This window comes from Myotis daubentonii, chromosome 16 (genome assembly GCF_963259705.1).
Source record: "Myotis daubentonii chromosome 16, mMyoDau2.1, whole genome shotgun sequence".
Taxonomy (NCBI): Eukaryota; Metazoa; Chordata; class Mammalia; order Chiroptera; family Vespertilionidae; genus Myotis; species Myotis daubentonii.
This window is the reverse complement of record NC_081855.1, coordinates 50,417,576-50,434,785: the sequence shown is the minus strand read 5'-3', so window position 1 is coordinate 50,434,785 and position 17,210 is coordinate 50,417,576. Positions and strand designations below refer to the sequence as shown.

The 17,210-nt window shown below is 37.9% G+C and overlaps 1 protein-coding gene across 6 annotated transcripts in view; it reads left to right on the top strand.

Annotated features, from left to right (window-relative positions):
* LOC132219026 (ABC-type organic anion transporter ABCA8-like) overlaps nt 1-17,210 on the top strand; it is a 74,919-nt gene that overhangs the window by 26,908 nt on the left and 30,801 nt on the right. For all 6 annotated transcript variants that reach the window (XR_009449343.1, XM_059671017.1, XM_059671019.1 and 3 more), the window contains 7 exons: nt 6,142-6,340; nt 7,974-8,140; nt 10,634-10,767; nt 11,309-11,446; nt 11,867-11,971; nt 13,044-13,217; nt 13,423-13,536. Coding sequence is in view for 5 of the 6 variants with exons in the window: in XM_059671017.1 (XP_059527000.1) it covers nt 6,142-6,340; nt 7,974-8,140; nt 10,634-10,767; nt 11,309-11,446; nt 11,867-11,971; nt 13,044-13,217; nt 13,423-13,536 (1,031 nt within the window). In the remaining variant the exon portion in view is untranslated. The remainder of the gene's footprint in view (nt 1-6,141; nt 6,341-7,973; nt 8,141-10,633; nt 10,768-11,308; nt 11,447-11,866; nt 11,972-13,043; nt 13,218-13,422; nt 13,537-17,210) is intronic.

The following is a 17,210-nucleotide window of genomic DNA, read 5'->3' as shown; positions in this document are numbered from 1 at the left end:
CCTCTCTCTTTGCTTCTTGGTGAGCCTGGTTAGAGGTTCGTCAGTCTTGTTTATCCTTTCAAAGAACCAGCTCTTGGTTTCATTGATTTTATGTATTGTTTTTTTGGTCTCTATGTCATTTATTTCTGCTCCAATCTTTATTATCTCCTTCCTTCTGCTCACTCTGGGCTTTTCTTGTTGCTGTCTTTCTAATTCTTTGAGTTGTAGAGTTAGATGATTTACTACCATTTTTTCTTGTTTTTTGAAATAGGCCTCTAGAGCTATAAACTTCCCTCTCAGGATTGCATTCATTGTGTCCCATAGGTTTTGGATTGTTGTGTTTTCACTGTCATTAGTTTCCAGGATGTTTTTAATTTCTTCTTTGATCTCATGGGAACTCAATCAATATTTAATAACATGCTATTCAGCTTCCAAGTGTTTGAGTTTTTTGGGTTGTTTTTATTGTAGTTTATTTCTAATATTATGCCATTGTGGTCTGAGAAGATGGCTGGTATGATTTCAATCTTCTTGAAATAGGGGAGACTTTGTTTGTGACCTAATATGTGGTCTATTTTTGAATATGCCCCAAGAGCACTTGAGTAGAATGTATATTCCGTGGCTTTGGGGTGAAGTGTTCTGAAGATGTCAATTAAGTCCATCTGATCTAGTTAGTCATTTAGGATTTCTGTTTCTTTGCTGATTGTTTGTCTAGAGGATTTATCCAGTGATGTCAGTGGTGTATTAAAGTCCCCTTCTATGATTGTATTGTTGTCGATCTTTCCTTTGATATCTTCCAGGAGTTTTTTTTATGTATTTGGGTGCTCCTTCATTGGGTGCATATTTGTTTATCAGGGTTATATCTTCTTGTTGTATTGATCCCTTTAGTATTATGAAGTGTCCTTCCTTATCTCTTGTTATGGCCTTCACTTTGAGGTCTTTTTTGTCAGATATAAGTATTGCTACCCCAGCTTTATTTTCATTTCCATTTGCCTGAAAGATATTTTATCATCCCTTCACTCTCAGTCTGTGTGAGTCCCTTCTTCTGAGGTGGGTCTCTTGTAGAGAGCAAATATATGGGTCATGTTTTTTTATCCATTCAGCCACTCGGTGTCTTTTGGTTGGAGCATTTAGTCCGTTTAGAAGCTGGATAGAATATTCTTGGATTCAGTCCTTTGCTTTGCATCACTTTGTAAATTTCTGTCCATTCTTTTCTGGCCTGATGTGTTTCTGTTGAGAAATCATTTGATAATCTAATGGGAGATCCCTTGTATGTAACTTTCCGTCTCTCTCTTGCAGCCTGTAAGATTCTCTCTTTGTCCTGAACATTTGCCATGGTAATTATGATGTGTCTTGGTGTGGGTCTTTACGGATTCACCTTGTTTGGGACTCTCTGGGCTTGTGTGACTTTTTTCTTCCCCACCTCAGGGAAGTTTTCTGATATTATTTCTTCAAATGGGTTTTCTAAGCCTTGTTCCTCTTTCTGTTGTTCTGGCACCCCTATTATTCCTATGTTGTTTCATTTAATGTTGTCCCAAAGATCCCTTAGGCTCTCCTCCTGTCTTTTAATTTTTTTCTCCAATTACAATTTACTTGGTGTGTGTTTTACTTCCCTGTCTTCAAATTCACTAATTTGGTCCTCTGCTTCTCCTACTCTACTGTTGAAACTTTCAATGTTGTTTTTTATTGCAGCTATATCACTCTTCGTTTCTTCTTGGTTCTTACCTAAGTTATTGATTTTTTCATTTGTTTCTTCTTGCTTCTTGCATAAGTTGTTGATTTTTTTATCATTGATAATTTATATTCTTTGGTAAAGAGTACATAAAATTTATCATTTTAACCGTTTTAAGTGTACAGTTCAGTGGCATTAAGTACATTCACATTGGTGAGCAACTATCATTACTAGCTCCAGAATCTTTTCATTATCCCCCAACATAAACTTGGTATCCATTACACACTAACTCCCCATTCTTGCTATCCTCGCCATTGGTAGCCATTATTCTACTTTCTGCCTCTATGAATTTGACTATGTACCTCATATAAGTAGAATATACAATGTCCGCCCATTTGTACCTGGCTTACTGCACTTAGAATGTTTTCAAGGTTTTTTTTTTAAATTAAATATTTACTGTTCAGATTATTACATTAGTTACTCTTTTTCCCCACCATAACTCCCCTCCACCCAGTTCCCACCCCACCCTCTGCCCTCACTCCCCACCCACTGTCCTCATCCATAGGTGCACAATTATTGTCCAATCTCTTCCCTCACCCCCACACCCCTTCCCCCCCCCCAAGAATAGTCAGTCCATTCCCTTTCTATGTCCCAGATTCTATTACAATCACCAGTTTATACTGTTCATCAGATTATTTATTCACTTGATTTTTAGATTCACTTGTTGATAGATGTGTATTTGTTGTTCATAATTTGTATTGTTACCTTCTTCTTCTTCTTCCTCTTCTTAAAGGATACCTTTCAGCATTTCATATAATACTGGTTTGGTGGTGATGAACTCCTTTAGCTTTTTCTTATCTGTGAAGCTCTTTATCTGGCCTTCAATTCTGAATGATAGCTTTGCTGGATAAAGTAGTCTTGGTTGTAGGTTCTTGGTATTCATCACTTTGAATATTTCTTGCCATTCCCTTCTGGCCTGCAAAGTTTCTGTTGAGAAATCAGCTGACAGTCGTATGGGTACTCCCTTGTAGGTAACTGATTTTCTTTCTCTTGCTGCTTTTAGGATTCTCTCTTTGTCTTTTGCTCTTGGCATTTTAATTATGATGTGTCTTGGTGTGGTCCTCTTTGTATTTCTTTTGTTTGGGGTTCTCTGAGCTTCCTGGACTTGGAAGTCAATTTATTTCCCCAGGTAGGGGAAGTTTTCTGTCATTATTTCTTCAAATCGGTTTTCAATATCTTGCTCTCTCTCTACTTCTGGCACCCCTATAATTCGGATGTTGGTACGCTTGAAGCTGTCCCAGAGGCTCCTTACACTATCTTCATATTTTTGGATTCTTTTTTCATTTTGCTTTTCCGGTTGGGTGTTTTTTGCTTCTTTGCATTTCAAATCTTTGACTTGATTCTTGTGACCCTCTGGTCTGCTGTTGGGAGCCTGTATAATATTCTTTATTTCAGTCAGTGTATGCTTAATTTCTAGTTGGTTCTTTATCACAACATCGAGGGTTTCACCAGTCTTCTTGATGATCTCACTACATTTATCGGTGGTCTCACCAGTCTTTTCGAAGGCCTTATTAAATTTATCGGTGGCTTCTAGACAGTTCTCTAAAGACCTTAAAAGTGTGGTTTTGCCAAAACCAGTTTGGCTCAGTGGATAGAGCGTCGGCCTGCAGACTGAAGGGTCCCGGGTTCGATTCCAGTCAAAAGCATGTACCTGGGTTGCGGGCACATCCCCAGTAGGAGATGTGTGGGAGGCAGCTGATCGATGTTTCTCTCTCATCGATGTTTCTGACTCTCTATCTCTCTCCCTTCCTCTCTGTAAAAAAATCAATAAAACATATTTTTTTTAAAAAAAGTGTGGTTTTGAATTCTATATCCAACAGTTTGCTTTCCTCCAATTCTGTCATTTGTGTCCTGTTTCTTTGTCTTGGCATTTTTTATGCTTCGCTGTGTCGATAGAGTGCCTTTCTGTGCTAAGTGTCCCAATTAACTGAGGTAGACACTCTGAGTGCACCCCCTTGTGGTCTTTGTGCACAGTCTTGTTGTAATTAAGCCTTGGTTGTTGTAGTTATCACTGTGAGGGATTGACCTCCAGGCCAATTGGCTGTGAGAATCAGCTGTGTCTGCAGTGGGAGAACTTCTGTCCTGGAGACCCCCCTCTGGGGCTAGACTTGCTTCAATGGGGCTTTGGTGCTCACTGACTCTGCCTCCTGAGTGTGTCTTTTATGGTTCCTCGGAGCTGCAAACTGGATGGTCCCACTCTGACCTCTGGGCTTCCTGGCTCCTGGATCTCTAGGGAGGTGCTAATCTAGCCTTTGCTTGAGGCTATCCAGCAAAAGTCTTCCTGCAGGGCTTGGGTGGGGCGGGTCCCACGGGATCAACAGGGCGGGGTTAGCAATAATGGCTGTTCTCCATCTTGCCCTCAGAGGCTCTGCTTCTCAGTGTCCCAGTAATTGCTGCAAGCCCCATGGAGATAAAGCTGCCTGGGGTTCTGAGCGATGCCAGACAGTCCCGCTTCTCCCGTAGGAGTCTGGGTTCCTAGAGACTTGCCCAGAACTAGAGCTCAGAGCCTGAGACTCCCTCCCGATTGAAAATGACAACCACGCCCTCAGCCTCCAGGCTGATCCGCATGCACTCCACACCTTAGTATTTTACTTCAGCACTGCGCCTCCTCTGAGTCTCGGTATGCTTTTCTCTTTGCTCCTAGTTGTAGAACTTCCACTCAGCCAGCCTTCCTGTTGTTCTGTTGTTCTGGTTGTTCCGTTCCGTCTTTTAGTTGTATTTTTGAAGTGGTTGTTCGAGGCAGCAAACTCCGGTGTTTACCTATGCCGCCATCTTGGTTTCTCTCCAGTTGTTGATTTTTTCCTCCATCCGGTTTATGCACTCTAGGACCCTTAATCTGAATTCTTCTTCTGTCATATTGCATGCCTCTGTATCACTTAGCTGCTTTTCGGGAAAGTCCTCCTTTTCTTTCCTTTGGGGGTTTCTTTGTCTACCCATGTTTGATATCACTGACATATCTAGATGTTGAGTCATTCAGTGGCTGCTCGTTGGGTGGCCGTGGCTCCTCGGGCTGTGGTTGCTCCTCGGGCGGTTGTGGTATCAGCTGCTCCTCAGTTGGCAGCAGTGCCTCTGGTGGGTGCTGTTCACAGCTGTGGTGGCTCTTCTGGCTGGTGGGCGGAGGCTTCACACACAACTGCTGTTCTGCAGACAGAGGGTGTGGTGATCAGGAGGCTATTGTTGCTTGGATCTGCTTTCCATGAGTAGCAGCACTCCACGTAGTCATGCTGTTTCAGATCCGGTGTTTCCAGGTTAGCCGCCGATCTCTGGATGCCGGGTCTTTGGGTGTACAGTATACATTTCCAAAAAACAGCCACTCAAGATGGCACTGTCTCCGCAGCTGAGCCGGCACTCTGGGAGAGATTTCAGCCGCAGTCTCCAACTGTCCGCTTTCTCCAGGATTCCTCCACCTTTCCCAGCTGCAAACTGTCTATCAGCTGAATATCCTCTGCTTATTCTGGCTGTATGTTACCCGCTTCATTTGCTCACACTAACAGCTCCGGGACAAGGCACTGGACACATCCGTCTATACCTCCACTGCCGGGGTCCAACCCCAGCAGGTCCAGGGGTTCCCAAAGGCGTAGACGGAGTCGGCGAAGAAGGAATGACACGGAGACAGCATTCAGTTGATCAGCAGCCTAGCCAGTATCTCTAGCCAGGATCTCCAGCCAGGTTCTGGTCTGGATCTCCAGAGAGGTTCTGCTTAGGATCTCCAGCCAAGTTCTGTGTCCATGTTCTCTTGCTAGCTTCTCCAGGTTCTCCAGCCAGGTTCTGTCCAGGTTCTCCAGCCAGGTTCAGTCACCGGGTTCTAGTCAGGTTCTCTTGCCAATTTCTATAGTCAGGTTCAGTCCAGGATCTTTTGCCATGTTCTCTCGCTAGGTTCTGTCTCTAGGTTCTGAGGCCAGTTTCTGTCCAGGATCTTTTGCTACGTTCTCTCCAGCGAAGTTCTTCTGTCTCTAGAGAACGTTCTTTGTAGGTTCTCTGCCTAGGTTCTGTCTCTCTTGGTTCTGTCTTCTAAGTTCTGTCTCTTTCTGTCTTGTTACATCTGTATTTATACCAGTTGATTCAATCCTATCAATCTCTATTACAAAGGTTAGGGCGTTTCTTATCTCCATTCCAGGGAGTAAAGATTATGTAGCTTAAGCATGATTGTTCGTAGTTAAAGTGATTAATTACCCGCCTGGCACTTAGTTGAGGGGTTTTATTCCCTCCCTAATTTCAGGGGGAAATCCTTACCCGGGGAAACAACCTTTCTCAGAGAGGAGACCTTGGTTAAAACACATAGTGCCAAGAAGGTGAGCAAACATTTTAAGAACAGTATGCCATATATGCCAGGTCCTTTGAAACAGCAAGGATGGACCAGTTCCTGGCACTCCGCCTTTTTTCTCCCCCTCTGAAGTGGGCTTTTTATGCATTACTTATTTTGTGTTTGGCAGGTATTGCCACATCTGGGGAAGTACAAGCAGAAGGAGCTGGAGAAACAGAAAGACTTGTTGAGATGGAACAAGTTCTCTCTTCACTTAGTGAGATGAAAGAAACAGTAGGTGGCATGGCTCTGTGGAGACAGCAAATCTGTGCAATTGCAAGGGTCCGCTTATTAAAGCTAAAGCATGAAAGAAAATCTCTTTTATCACTGTGAGTATTAGAGTGCCATAGCTTTTGGTCAGTCGGTGCATTAAAAAATACTAAGGCCTAAAAACAAGAAATAACAAACAAAAATAAAAGTAAATGTCTGCATTTGCAAAACTGGATAAAGTATAAACCTCAATCTAGTTCATGGGCCTAGTTTGTATCTACTGGCTGACTAGCAAGTGGAATTTATATGATCTTAGAGCCAATTTTAGGGGAAGAGTTCAATTAATGTAAGTTTTTGTGTAATATTTGCTCTCCTTTTTTATTTTGGGGTGTTTTTTTTTGGTGTGTGTTTTTGTTAATCCTCACCTGAGGATATGTTTCTATTGATTTTAAAGAGAATGAAAGGGAGTAGGAGAGAGAGAGAGAGAGAGAGAGAGAGAGAGAGAGAGAGAGAGAGACATCAGTGTGAGAGAGACACATCAATTGGTTGCCTCCAGCACTCTCCCCAACCAGGGATCAAGCTTGCAACTGAGGTACATGCAATTGACCAGAATGGAACCCGGGGCCCTTTAGTCTGCGGGCTGACTCTCTATTAACTGAGTCAAACCTGCTAGACTATTTGCTCTCCTTAAGATTTTCTATGGCAGATGACAGAAACATTGGGATGTAGACCTTATTTCCAGTGTCCATATGCCAATGTCTCATTTTAGTTGTTATCTAGTCATGCTACTGACATAGTCCTAGCAGTCCTGACTCTCCCATTATGTCCTACTTGCTCTAACCTAGATGTCCTAACTTCCCTCCAGCCCTCTTAAGTGATGGTAGCTCACTCTCCATACATACTGCGTGCATAATGGACACCATCCCTGCTCCTTATAATCATGTCACCTCTCAGTAGAACCCTGGTGTCCATGGGATTTTGGCTATCAATCAGATTATGTACCCTGTCTATGAATATGTTGATTAAGCATCAAGGAAATAGTTGGGTTGGCACATAATAGAATCTTAATAAGTACTTGCTAAATAAGTAATGAGAATTCATTGAGAATATTTGACTAGGAGATGAACTGATTTAACAAAATCTTTAAGCTTAATCTGGCAACACCATATAATGGTGTCTCAAGAGATGCCATTCCTTTAGCAAGAATTGCAACAGGATATTTCATAAAATTAGAAATTAAAAATGAAGAAAGTTTACAAAATAAGATATCATGAAAATATAATAAAAAATTTTCAACTTATCTAAAATGGAGAGCACAGGAAAATAAAGAGTAAAAAATAATTGAAAATTTGAGCCTGGAGATTCAAGAAACCATGCAATCATCACAGGACTAAGTGAAGAGGATTGGCCATGAAGAAAATTGAGTATAGAGTGTTGGTGAATGAACAGCACACTGGAATTATAGGAAGAGGCAGAATCTAGACACAGCTTTAAAGGACACATGTCCCATGATAGTGTACAGGGTGGCACATGGCCAGAGAGAAACCAGAGAAATGAACAAAAGGATAAATGTACAATTTATCATCTCTAACTTAGAGGTAGGAAAAGGACAAGGTACTCAGTAACTGAGTCAGAGGGCTATATGTTTAGTTTTCATAATTTATTGATCTCATTCAATTAGAATCTGCCTAGATCATTTTAAAAGGTTAAGACATGACTATGCATTCACACGGGCAATTTTCTTCTGTGTAGGCTATTGCTTTTAGGAATTGGAGTTTTTTCTGTTCTGTGGGAATTCATCATCTTCAGTATGTATGATATCAGTTACACATGGGAACTTTCTCCCCATTTATACTTCCTTGCTCCTGGACAACCATCACATGATCCTCTCACTCAATTATTAATCATCAATAATACAGGTAATAATGTGGTGAATAATTCTTCTCCAATACATTCACTGTTCAGAGCATTATTTAGGCAACATAAACATGAGAGAAAAAAATGAGCTTTTTGCTTCTTCAGCAGGTGTTCAAAACAATTTATGAAGGTTGGGGATGATGAATATACAATCCCAAAATAGAACAGGAATTAAGAAAGTATTTGTCAAGGAAAAATAAATGATCTGATGACATTTTGCAAAATAAAAATGTTTATACCCCAAAACACATTTTAATTGCTTAAGATATAATTCAAATGCCATATTTATTCATTTAAAATGTGCAGTTTAATGGCTGTTAGTGTATTCACAGAATCATATAATCTTCAATACAATTCATCTTAGAATGTTGTCATCTCAAAAAGAAATCCCATATCATTAGTAATTATTTTTATTCACTATGCCCCAGCTCTGATCAATCACAAATTTATTTTCTATTTCTATGGATTTGCTACTCTAGACATTTAATATGAGTAGGTCCATACACTATATGTATGATCTTTTCTGACTGACTTTTTTCACTTAGAATGTTTTCAAAGTTCATCTATATTGTAACACGTGTCAATACTTCATTTTTTAAATTGTTGAATAATGTTCTATTGAATGGATATACCACATTTTATTATTCATCAGAGGGGTGTATTTTGGTTGGTTTTTTCAATAATTTGCAATTATGAATAATGCTGCTGTAAACATCCATGTACTAGCTTTTAAGTGAATGTGATTTTACTCATTTCTTTTGGATATAAACCTGGAGTAGAATTGTTGTGTTATATAGTGATTATTTTTTATCTTTTAAGGAACTGTCAAACTATTTTTTAAAGTGACTGCATTAATTACATTTGCACTAGCATTTTTTGAGGATTCTAATTTCTATACATAAAAAAACAAATTATTAAAAAATAAATAATATACCCCCAATTGTAGTGCTGAAGTGCTATCTTATGTTCCTAAGTAAAGAAGGCTGTGATGTACCTTACAAAGAAAATATGTGTGTTAGATTAGCTTTGTTCAGGCATGCATTATAGTGCTGTTGGCTGGGAGATCAAGGTTAATGAATCAACAATGAATATACAGAAACATACATAAAATAAAATAATGCACTGGTTGGTTATAGACCAGAGGCTTACAGAGACCTAAACCTGTGTTTTCCCTCTAAGCACTGACCCAGTATTCACTAATTTAGTGTTTATAATAACTTTCTAGTGACTTTAATAGAAGTAAGTACATAACTACTGTGAATAATAAGAATCAACTGTAAATGTCTTGCAAATATCTTATTTCATCCTGTAGATTATCTTTTCACTTTGTTATTGGTATCCTTTGAGGCATAATGTTTTAGTTTTTATGAAGTCCATCTTATTTTTCCCCTTGCCTGTGCTTTGATGATATATTTAAGTAGGCTTTGCCTAATGCAAGATCATAAACATTTACTCCTGTATTTTCTTCTAAGGCTTTTATACTTTTAGTTCTTACATTTTGAGTCTGTGATGGATTTTGAGTTCATTTTTGTGTGTGGTGTGAGGAAGGGATGCAACTTCAATAGATATCCAGTTATCTTCTTGGGAGGGTCAGGCCACCAAACTTTCCCATTTCCTCCAGCTTCATGTTGCAGAAACTTGAGACCACCAGAAATAGGGGGCTGAGAGATCTGGAGTTCTCTTCTTACCCATATGGGAGAAGCTCTAATTTACGGACAAGTGGTTCTCAGTTATCCTCATAACAGTCCTCCCTAGAAGAGTGGTTCTCAATCATCCTCATCACAGTTCCTCCCTGGAAGACACTATAGACTGGGTTTGAGGAGGTAGAATCTCTGAATCCTTCTCTAACCCATTTAGAGGGGAGCTTTTGTTATGCTGATCAAGAAAGAGTTGTGAAGGTATAGGTCTTTGTCACAGTTTCTTAGTGTTCTTACACAGATTTAGTAGATTTTTCTTAAATAAATATCTTTTTTCATTTTCTGTATGTCTTTAAGATAATAAAAATGTCATCTTGTTGGGGATTTTTAGTAATTTTTACAAGTTATAGTTGTTTTTCTGGGGAGGAGGTCCATGGAGTTCTTTATATAGCCATTCAACAAGTTGTCTTCCTGTATCAAGAAACATTTTGAAAATCAATTAACAATCTAGTGATAGTGAAGTGAGATTTAGCCAATTTGGTGATTTATTAGTAGAGATTATCTATGTCATTAAAACCATATTGGTATAGCTACTCAATGAAATCTTCTTGGAAAAAATCTATTACATATGCACCATATAACAGTGATCATAGTGAATAAATATATTATAAAGTAAAATCCATTAAAGTGAGTAGATTTATAAATCCACAGTAGCAGGCATGTTATTATGTGGAAAGATATCCTAACAGTCCATATTACAGTAAATATTACATAAGGTCATTAATTTTCATTTCACTGTACTAGTTGACATTGATTTTCTTTGTTTTGAGATACCTAATACATTAAACTACAATTTAGGGGCAAGCATTGATGACTTCATACATTCTGTGGAGCTTCAGAACATAGCTTTGGAAGTGGATGCATCTGGAAATAGAAATGACATAGACGATCCATCTTATAATGGAGCCATCATAGTGTCTGGTCATGACAAGGTATGCTGGTCTCCATTTAAGAAATCATCCTACAAGTGTGCAAAGCTAATAAACTATCAATATACTCCAGCCTTCAATTTAGGAAACAAAATGAAAAACAAATACAAGGGTACTTCTTTCATTATTTAGTTAATCATAGTCATTAGTATGATAAATAATTCATATATCAGTCACTGTCTACCACACACTGTGTATATTAGCAAAATAAATACCATACAATACCCACTGTCAAGAACATATTTAAATCCGAAAAGTACGTATTTCCTCCCAAGGATTTTCTAATACATATATGCTGAAACTCCTGTTTTAATCTTAAACAATAATAATATTTGATTCTACTGTAAGCCAGACACCTGGTGTCCTGAAAGCCAGATACTGCCTATATACATGTTTCTGCTTATTTAACACAATGTTTGTTTTTGTTCAGATTATTTAACATTGTTTTTAAAACATGTTTTTTAATTAAAGTATTAAATTTTTAATTCTTTAGGGAAAAAATGAAGATCTTTGAGAATTTATAACCTTGCTTTTTCTATTTTAGAATTACACATTTTCATTAGCATGCAATACCAAGAGACTGAATTGCTTCCCTGTTCTTATGGATATTGTTAGTAATGGGCTGCTTAGAATGGTTAAACCATCAGCACGTATTCAAACTGGGAGAAGTACGTCTTTGCTGGTGAGTATGTACTCTATGACTCCCTCATCAGGCATCTCCTGGGTGGCTGGGATTTTATTTTTATTGAGTAAACATCTGCAGGGTAAATTAGTGTTTGGATTCATGCAAGTTCTGTGGCTTTGATAAATCAATGTAATTTTTCAAGCTTCGATTTTTTTAATGTAAATAGAACTAACAAACTATATTTTCAAAGAGAACGTGAAGAAATGAAAGTCAAATCCTGCAGTCCTGTGACTGGCACTTTCCTTATTCATACATGTGGGTTTCAAGCCAGAAATCAAGCTTCCAGACTGGATAGGTAGTCAAGAGTTTGGTAACAAAAGGGAAGTAAGGCAGGGTTATACATAGTCTGTTTAATATTTTTTAAATGAATTTCAAATTTGTTCATGCAACTCATTATATTCTTTGCCTTTTCAAAAGGATCTGGATATTCCATTTTTCTTCATAATGTCTCCCGTGTTCTTGGTGTTTTTCTCATCCAGTTGTGCTCCTTACATTGCCATGAGCAGCATCGATGATTATAAGGTAACAATGAGTAACTGAAACTTCCCTTGCTTTGTATGATCGTATGTTGAAGGTAATATAATTACAGGATTTTTCAAGAGGAGATTTATACATGTTTGCTTGAGCAGCCAATTCAGACAAAAATCCTAAGTTGTAAAGATAAAGGGAAGTTTTATAAGTGGAAACATAAATGCATGGATAAATAAATAGAGTCTACAGAATGATTCCAAAATTTATATGAGTACGCAAATAACTGAAAATAAAATAACTTTGAAAAAGAAAAACAAAATTGGAAGATTTATGCTTCTGACTGCAAGGCTTACTACAGTGATAGTAAATAAAACTGTGTTGTATTAAGTAAGGATAATCATGTAAATATAGGAAATGAATAGACATTTCAGATATAAACCCACACATATGTCATCAATGGATTTTCAATAAAATTGCCAGGGAATTCAAATGGGGTAAGGTTAGTCTTTTCAGAAAATTGTATGGAAAGAACTTGATATTATTATGAAAAACATTTTCTCGACACTCAATTCTCACTATACACAAAATTATTTTGAAATGAATCATAGGTCTTCTGGTAGGCAAATATTTCTTAGTTGGGACAGAGGAAGCATAGACCATACAAAAAAAAATGTTATCTTGACCTTCATCAAAGTTCAAACCTTTTCTTCTTTGTAAATCACCAAGAAGCAAATAAAAAGCTGTAGGCTGGGAGAGAAATATTCACAATGCACATACATAACAAAAAATTTGTGTCAACAATATAAAGAGTTCTTACACCCCAGTAATAGAAGATAACCTAATTTCAAAGATGGGCAAAATATTAAAATAAAACAGATACCCTACCAAAGAAGATATGTAGATGGAAAATGCTTCCATTAAAAGATGGGTAATATCATGTGTAACCCAGAAAATAACCCCAATGAGATTCCTTTACACACCAAATAAAATGAATACATGTTAAAATGACTGACAATACAGAGTTTGTGAGGGTGTGGAGAAACTGGGATTCTCTTGCATAATCCACATTTTCTTGAACCTCAAGTTGAAATAGCATCTGTATTTTTTTCTGTCTCCTGCTCAGAACAAAGTGTGGTCCCAGCTTCGCATTTCCGGGCTCTTCCCTTCCGCTTACTGGCTTGGGCAGGCGTTGGTGGATGTCCCACTGTACTGGCTGATGTTCCTTATAGTATATTTATTGGACATTATTTTAAGCTTGCAAGAATCTATGTTTAAAGTTATAGTATACAATGTGCAAGTAAGTTACAATATTCATCCACCGAATTATCATTGTATGACATGGTTAGAAATGTTGAAAATGCAAACTGTTTTCATTGATAGTCACATGGTCATAAATTATTAATAACTATAAGACCTGGTGCTGTGCCGATGTTTTGAATCTTAAATGTTTTCTTAGATTACATTTGTCTTTAACTAAAATGCAGCACTTCTGTTTATTTCAGATCCCATGTGCTGTTGGTTCTATACCATCCCTTGTTTTCTTTACGTATGTAATTTCATTCATTTTTCGCAAGGGGAGAAAAAATAGTGGCATTTGGTCTTTGGGCTACTTTGTTGTAAGTATGTTTCTTTTGAACACGTATTTTATACATGTAATGTATGATTCTGGGATAGTAGTTTAAATTTGCCCTTGGTAAAATACATTAATATGAGAGTCTAACATATTTAAAGTTTCCCTGCCTTAGATATGGATCCTCTTCAAAATCTGCCTCTTTCCCTCTCCCTATTTCTGCCCGGTCTATCTTGAAAAGTGGCCACATTTTTTCTCAGCATAAAATATTTAACAGAAGGAAACCTGGAAACTATCTGTATTTTCTTTTTACTGAAAAAGAAATAACCCCAAAGATCTCCGTGACATTATGCAAATACTGTAACCAGCTTAGTTAAAACTAGAAGCAACTTCTCCAACTCTCTACTAAGAATTCCATAAAGTGACACTTAATTTATCTAAATTAGGAGGAAAAATATATGTAATCTATAAGCATCTATTCTAATTTCTGGTCATCAACAGTTTTTTTTTAATTCTTTATTAGTTAAGGTATTACAAATGTGTCCTCATCTCCCCCCCATTAAACTCCCATCCTCCCCCCCACACACTCATGCTCTAATCCCCCAGTTGTCCATGTCCATTGGTTTGGCTTATATGCATGCATACAAGTCCTTTGGTTGATCTCTTCCCCTTGCCCCCTCCCTCCCCTACTTTCCCTCTGGGGTTTAATAGTCTGATCGCTATTTCTCTGTCTTTGGATCTGTCCCTGTTCATCAGTCTATGTTGTTCTCTATATTCCACAAATGAGTGAAATCATGAGGTATTTATCTTTCTCTGACTGGCTTATTTCACTTAGCATATTGCTCTCCAGTTCCATCCATGCTGTTGCAAAAGGCAAGAGTTCCATCTTTTTTACTGCAGCGTAGTATTCCACTGTGTAGATGTACCACAGTTTTTTAATCCACTCATCTGTTGATTAATTGTTTTATTGCTTAAAGTATTACAAAGAGTATTACATATGTCTCCCTTTTTTCCCACCCTTAACAATCCCCTGATCTCCCCTACCCCCCAGTGTCTTATGTCCATTGTTATGCTTATATGCATGCATACAAGTCCTTCAGTTGATCTCTTACCACCCAACTCCCGCCCCCAACCCTCCCCGGCCTTCCTGCTGTAGTTTGACAGTCTGTTCGAGGATGCTCTGCCTCTGTATCTATTTTTGTTCATAAGTTTATAATGGTCTTTATTATCCATAAATGAGTGAGATCATGTAGTATTTTTCCATCATTGACTGGCTTATTTCACTTAGCATAATGCTCTCCAGTTCCATCCATGCTGTTGCAAATGGTAAGAATTACTTCTTTTTTACAGCAGCATAGTATTCCATCATGTAGATATACCACAGTTTTCTAATCCATTCATCTATTGATGGGCACTTAGGCTGTTTCCAGATCTTAGCTATGGTGAATTGTGCTGCTATGAACATAGGGGTGCATATATCTTTTCTGATTGGTGTTTCTGGTTTCTTGGGATATATTCCTAGAAGTGGGATCACAGGGTCAAATGGGAGTTCCATTTTTAGTTTTTTGAGGAAACTCCATACTGTCATCCATAGTGGTTGCACCAGTCTGCATTCCCACCAGCAGTGCACAAGTGTTCCTTTTTCTCCACATCCTCTCCAGCACTTGTCGTTTGTTGATTTGTTGATGATAGCCATTCTGACAGGTGTGAGACAGTATCTCATTGTTGTTTTGATTTGCATCTCTTGGATGATTAGTGACTTTGAGCATGTTTTCATATGTCTCTTGGCTTTTTGAATGTCCTCTTTTGAAAGGTGTCTATTTAGGTCCTTTGCCCATTTTTTGATTGCATTGTTTATCTTCCTTTTGTTAAGTTGTATGAGTTCCCTATAAATTTTGGAGATTAAGCCCTTATTGGTGATAACATTGGCAAATATGTTTTGCCATGCAGTGGGCTTTCTTGTTGTTTTGTTGATGGTTTCTTTTGCTGTGCAGAAGCTTTTTATTTTGATGTAGTCCCATTTGTTCATTTTCTCTTTAGTTTCAAGTGCCCTCGGAGCTGAATCAGTGAAGAAATTGCTTCGGCATATGTCTGAGATTTTGTTGCCTTTGGATTCTTCTAGTATTTTTATGGTTTCCCATCGTACATTTAAGTCCTTTATCCATTTTGAGTTTATTTTTGTGTATGATGTAAGTTGGTGGTCTAGTTTCATTTTCTTGCATGTATCTGTCCAATTTTCCCAACACCATTTATTGAAGAGACTATCTTGACTCCATTGTATGTTCTTGCCTCCTTTCTCAAATATTAATTGGGCATATTGGTTCAGGTCGATTTCTGGACTCTCTATTCTATTCCATTGATCTATATGTCTGTTCTTGTGCCAGTACCAGGCAGTTTTGAGAACGGTGGCTTTGTAATACAGCTTGATATCTGGTATTGAGATCCCACCTACTTTGTTCTTTCTCAGGATTGCTGCAGCTATTCGGAGTCTTTTTTTTTTTATTCCAGATGAATTTTTGGAGAGTTTGTTCTAGGTCTGTAGAATATGTCATTGGTATTTTAATGGGAAGTGCGTTGAATGTATAGATTGCTTTGGGTAGTATGGACATTTTAATGATGTTGATTCTACCAATTCAAGAACATGGTATGTTCTTCCATCTGTTTATGTCTTCCTCTATCTCTTTGTTCAACGTCCTGTAGTTTTCTGAGTAGAGGTCTTTTACCTCCTTAATTAAGTTAATTCCTAGGTATCTTAATTTTTTTGGTGCGATGGTAAATGGGATTGTTTTCTTAGTCTCTCTTTCTGTAAGTTCACTATTGGTGTATAGAAATTCCATAGATTTCTTGGGGTTAATTTTGTATCCTGCTACATTGCCAAATTCATGTAATAAGTCTAATAGTTTTTTGATGGAGTCTTCAGGGTTTTTTATGTATAATATCATGTCATCTGCAAATAAGGACAGTTTTACTTCTTCTTTTCCAATTTGGATGCCTTTATTTCTTCTTCTTGTATAATTGCAATGGCTAATACTTCCAGGACTATGTTGAACAGGAGTGGTGAGAGTGGGCATCCCTGTCTCATTCCTGTTCTTAGGGGAAATGGTGTTAGTTTTTGTCCATTGAGTATGATGTTGGCTGTGGGCTTGTCATATATGGCTTTTATTATGTTGAGGTATGATCCTTCTATTCCCACCTTGCTGAAAGTTTTTATCAAAAATGGGTGTTGGATTTTGTCAAATGCTTTTTCTGCATCAATTGATATGACTATGTGTTTTTTTTCTTTCAATTTGTTTATGTGATGCATCACATTTATTGATTTGCGGATATTGTACCATCCTTGCATCCCTGGGATAAAGCCTACTTGGTCATGGTGTATGATCTTTCTGATGTACTGCTGGATCTGATTTACTAAGATTTTGTTGAGGATTTTGGCATCTATGTTCATGAGGGATATTGGCCTCGAATTCTCTTTCATTGTGTTGTCTTTACCTGGTTTTAGTATTAGGGTGATGCTGGCTTCATAGAATGAGCTTGAAGTGTTCCTTCCTCTTGAATTTTTTGTAGTAGTCTGAGGAGCATTGGTTTTAGTTCTTCCTTGAATGTTTGGTAAAACTGCCCTGTGAAGCCGTCTGGTCCTGGGCTTTTGTTTGCTGGAAGCTTTTTGATGACTGCTTCAATTTCCTCCATAGTCATTGGCCTATTGAGATTTTTAGATTCTTT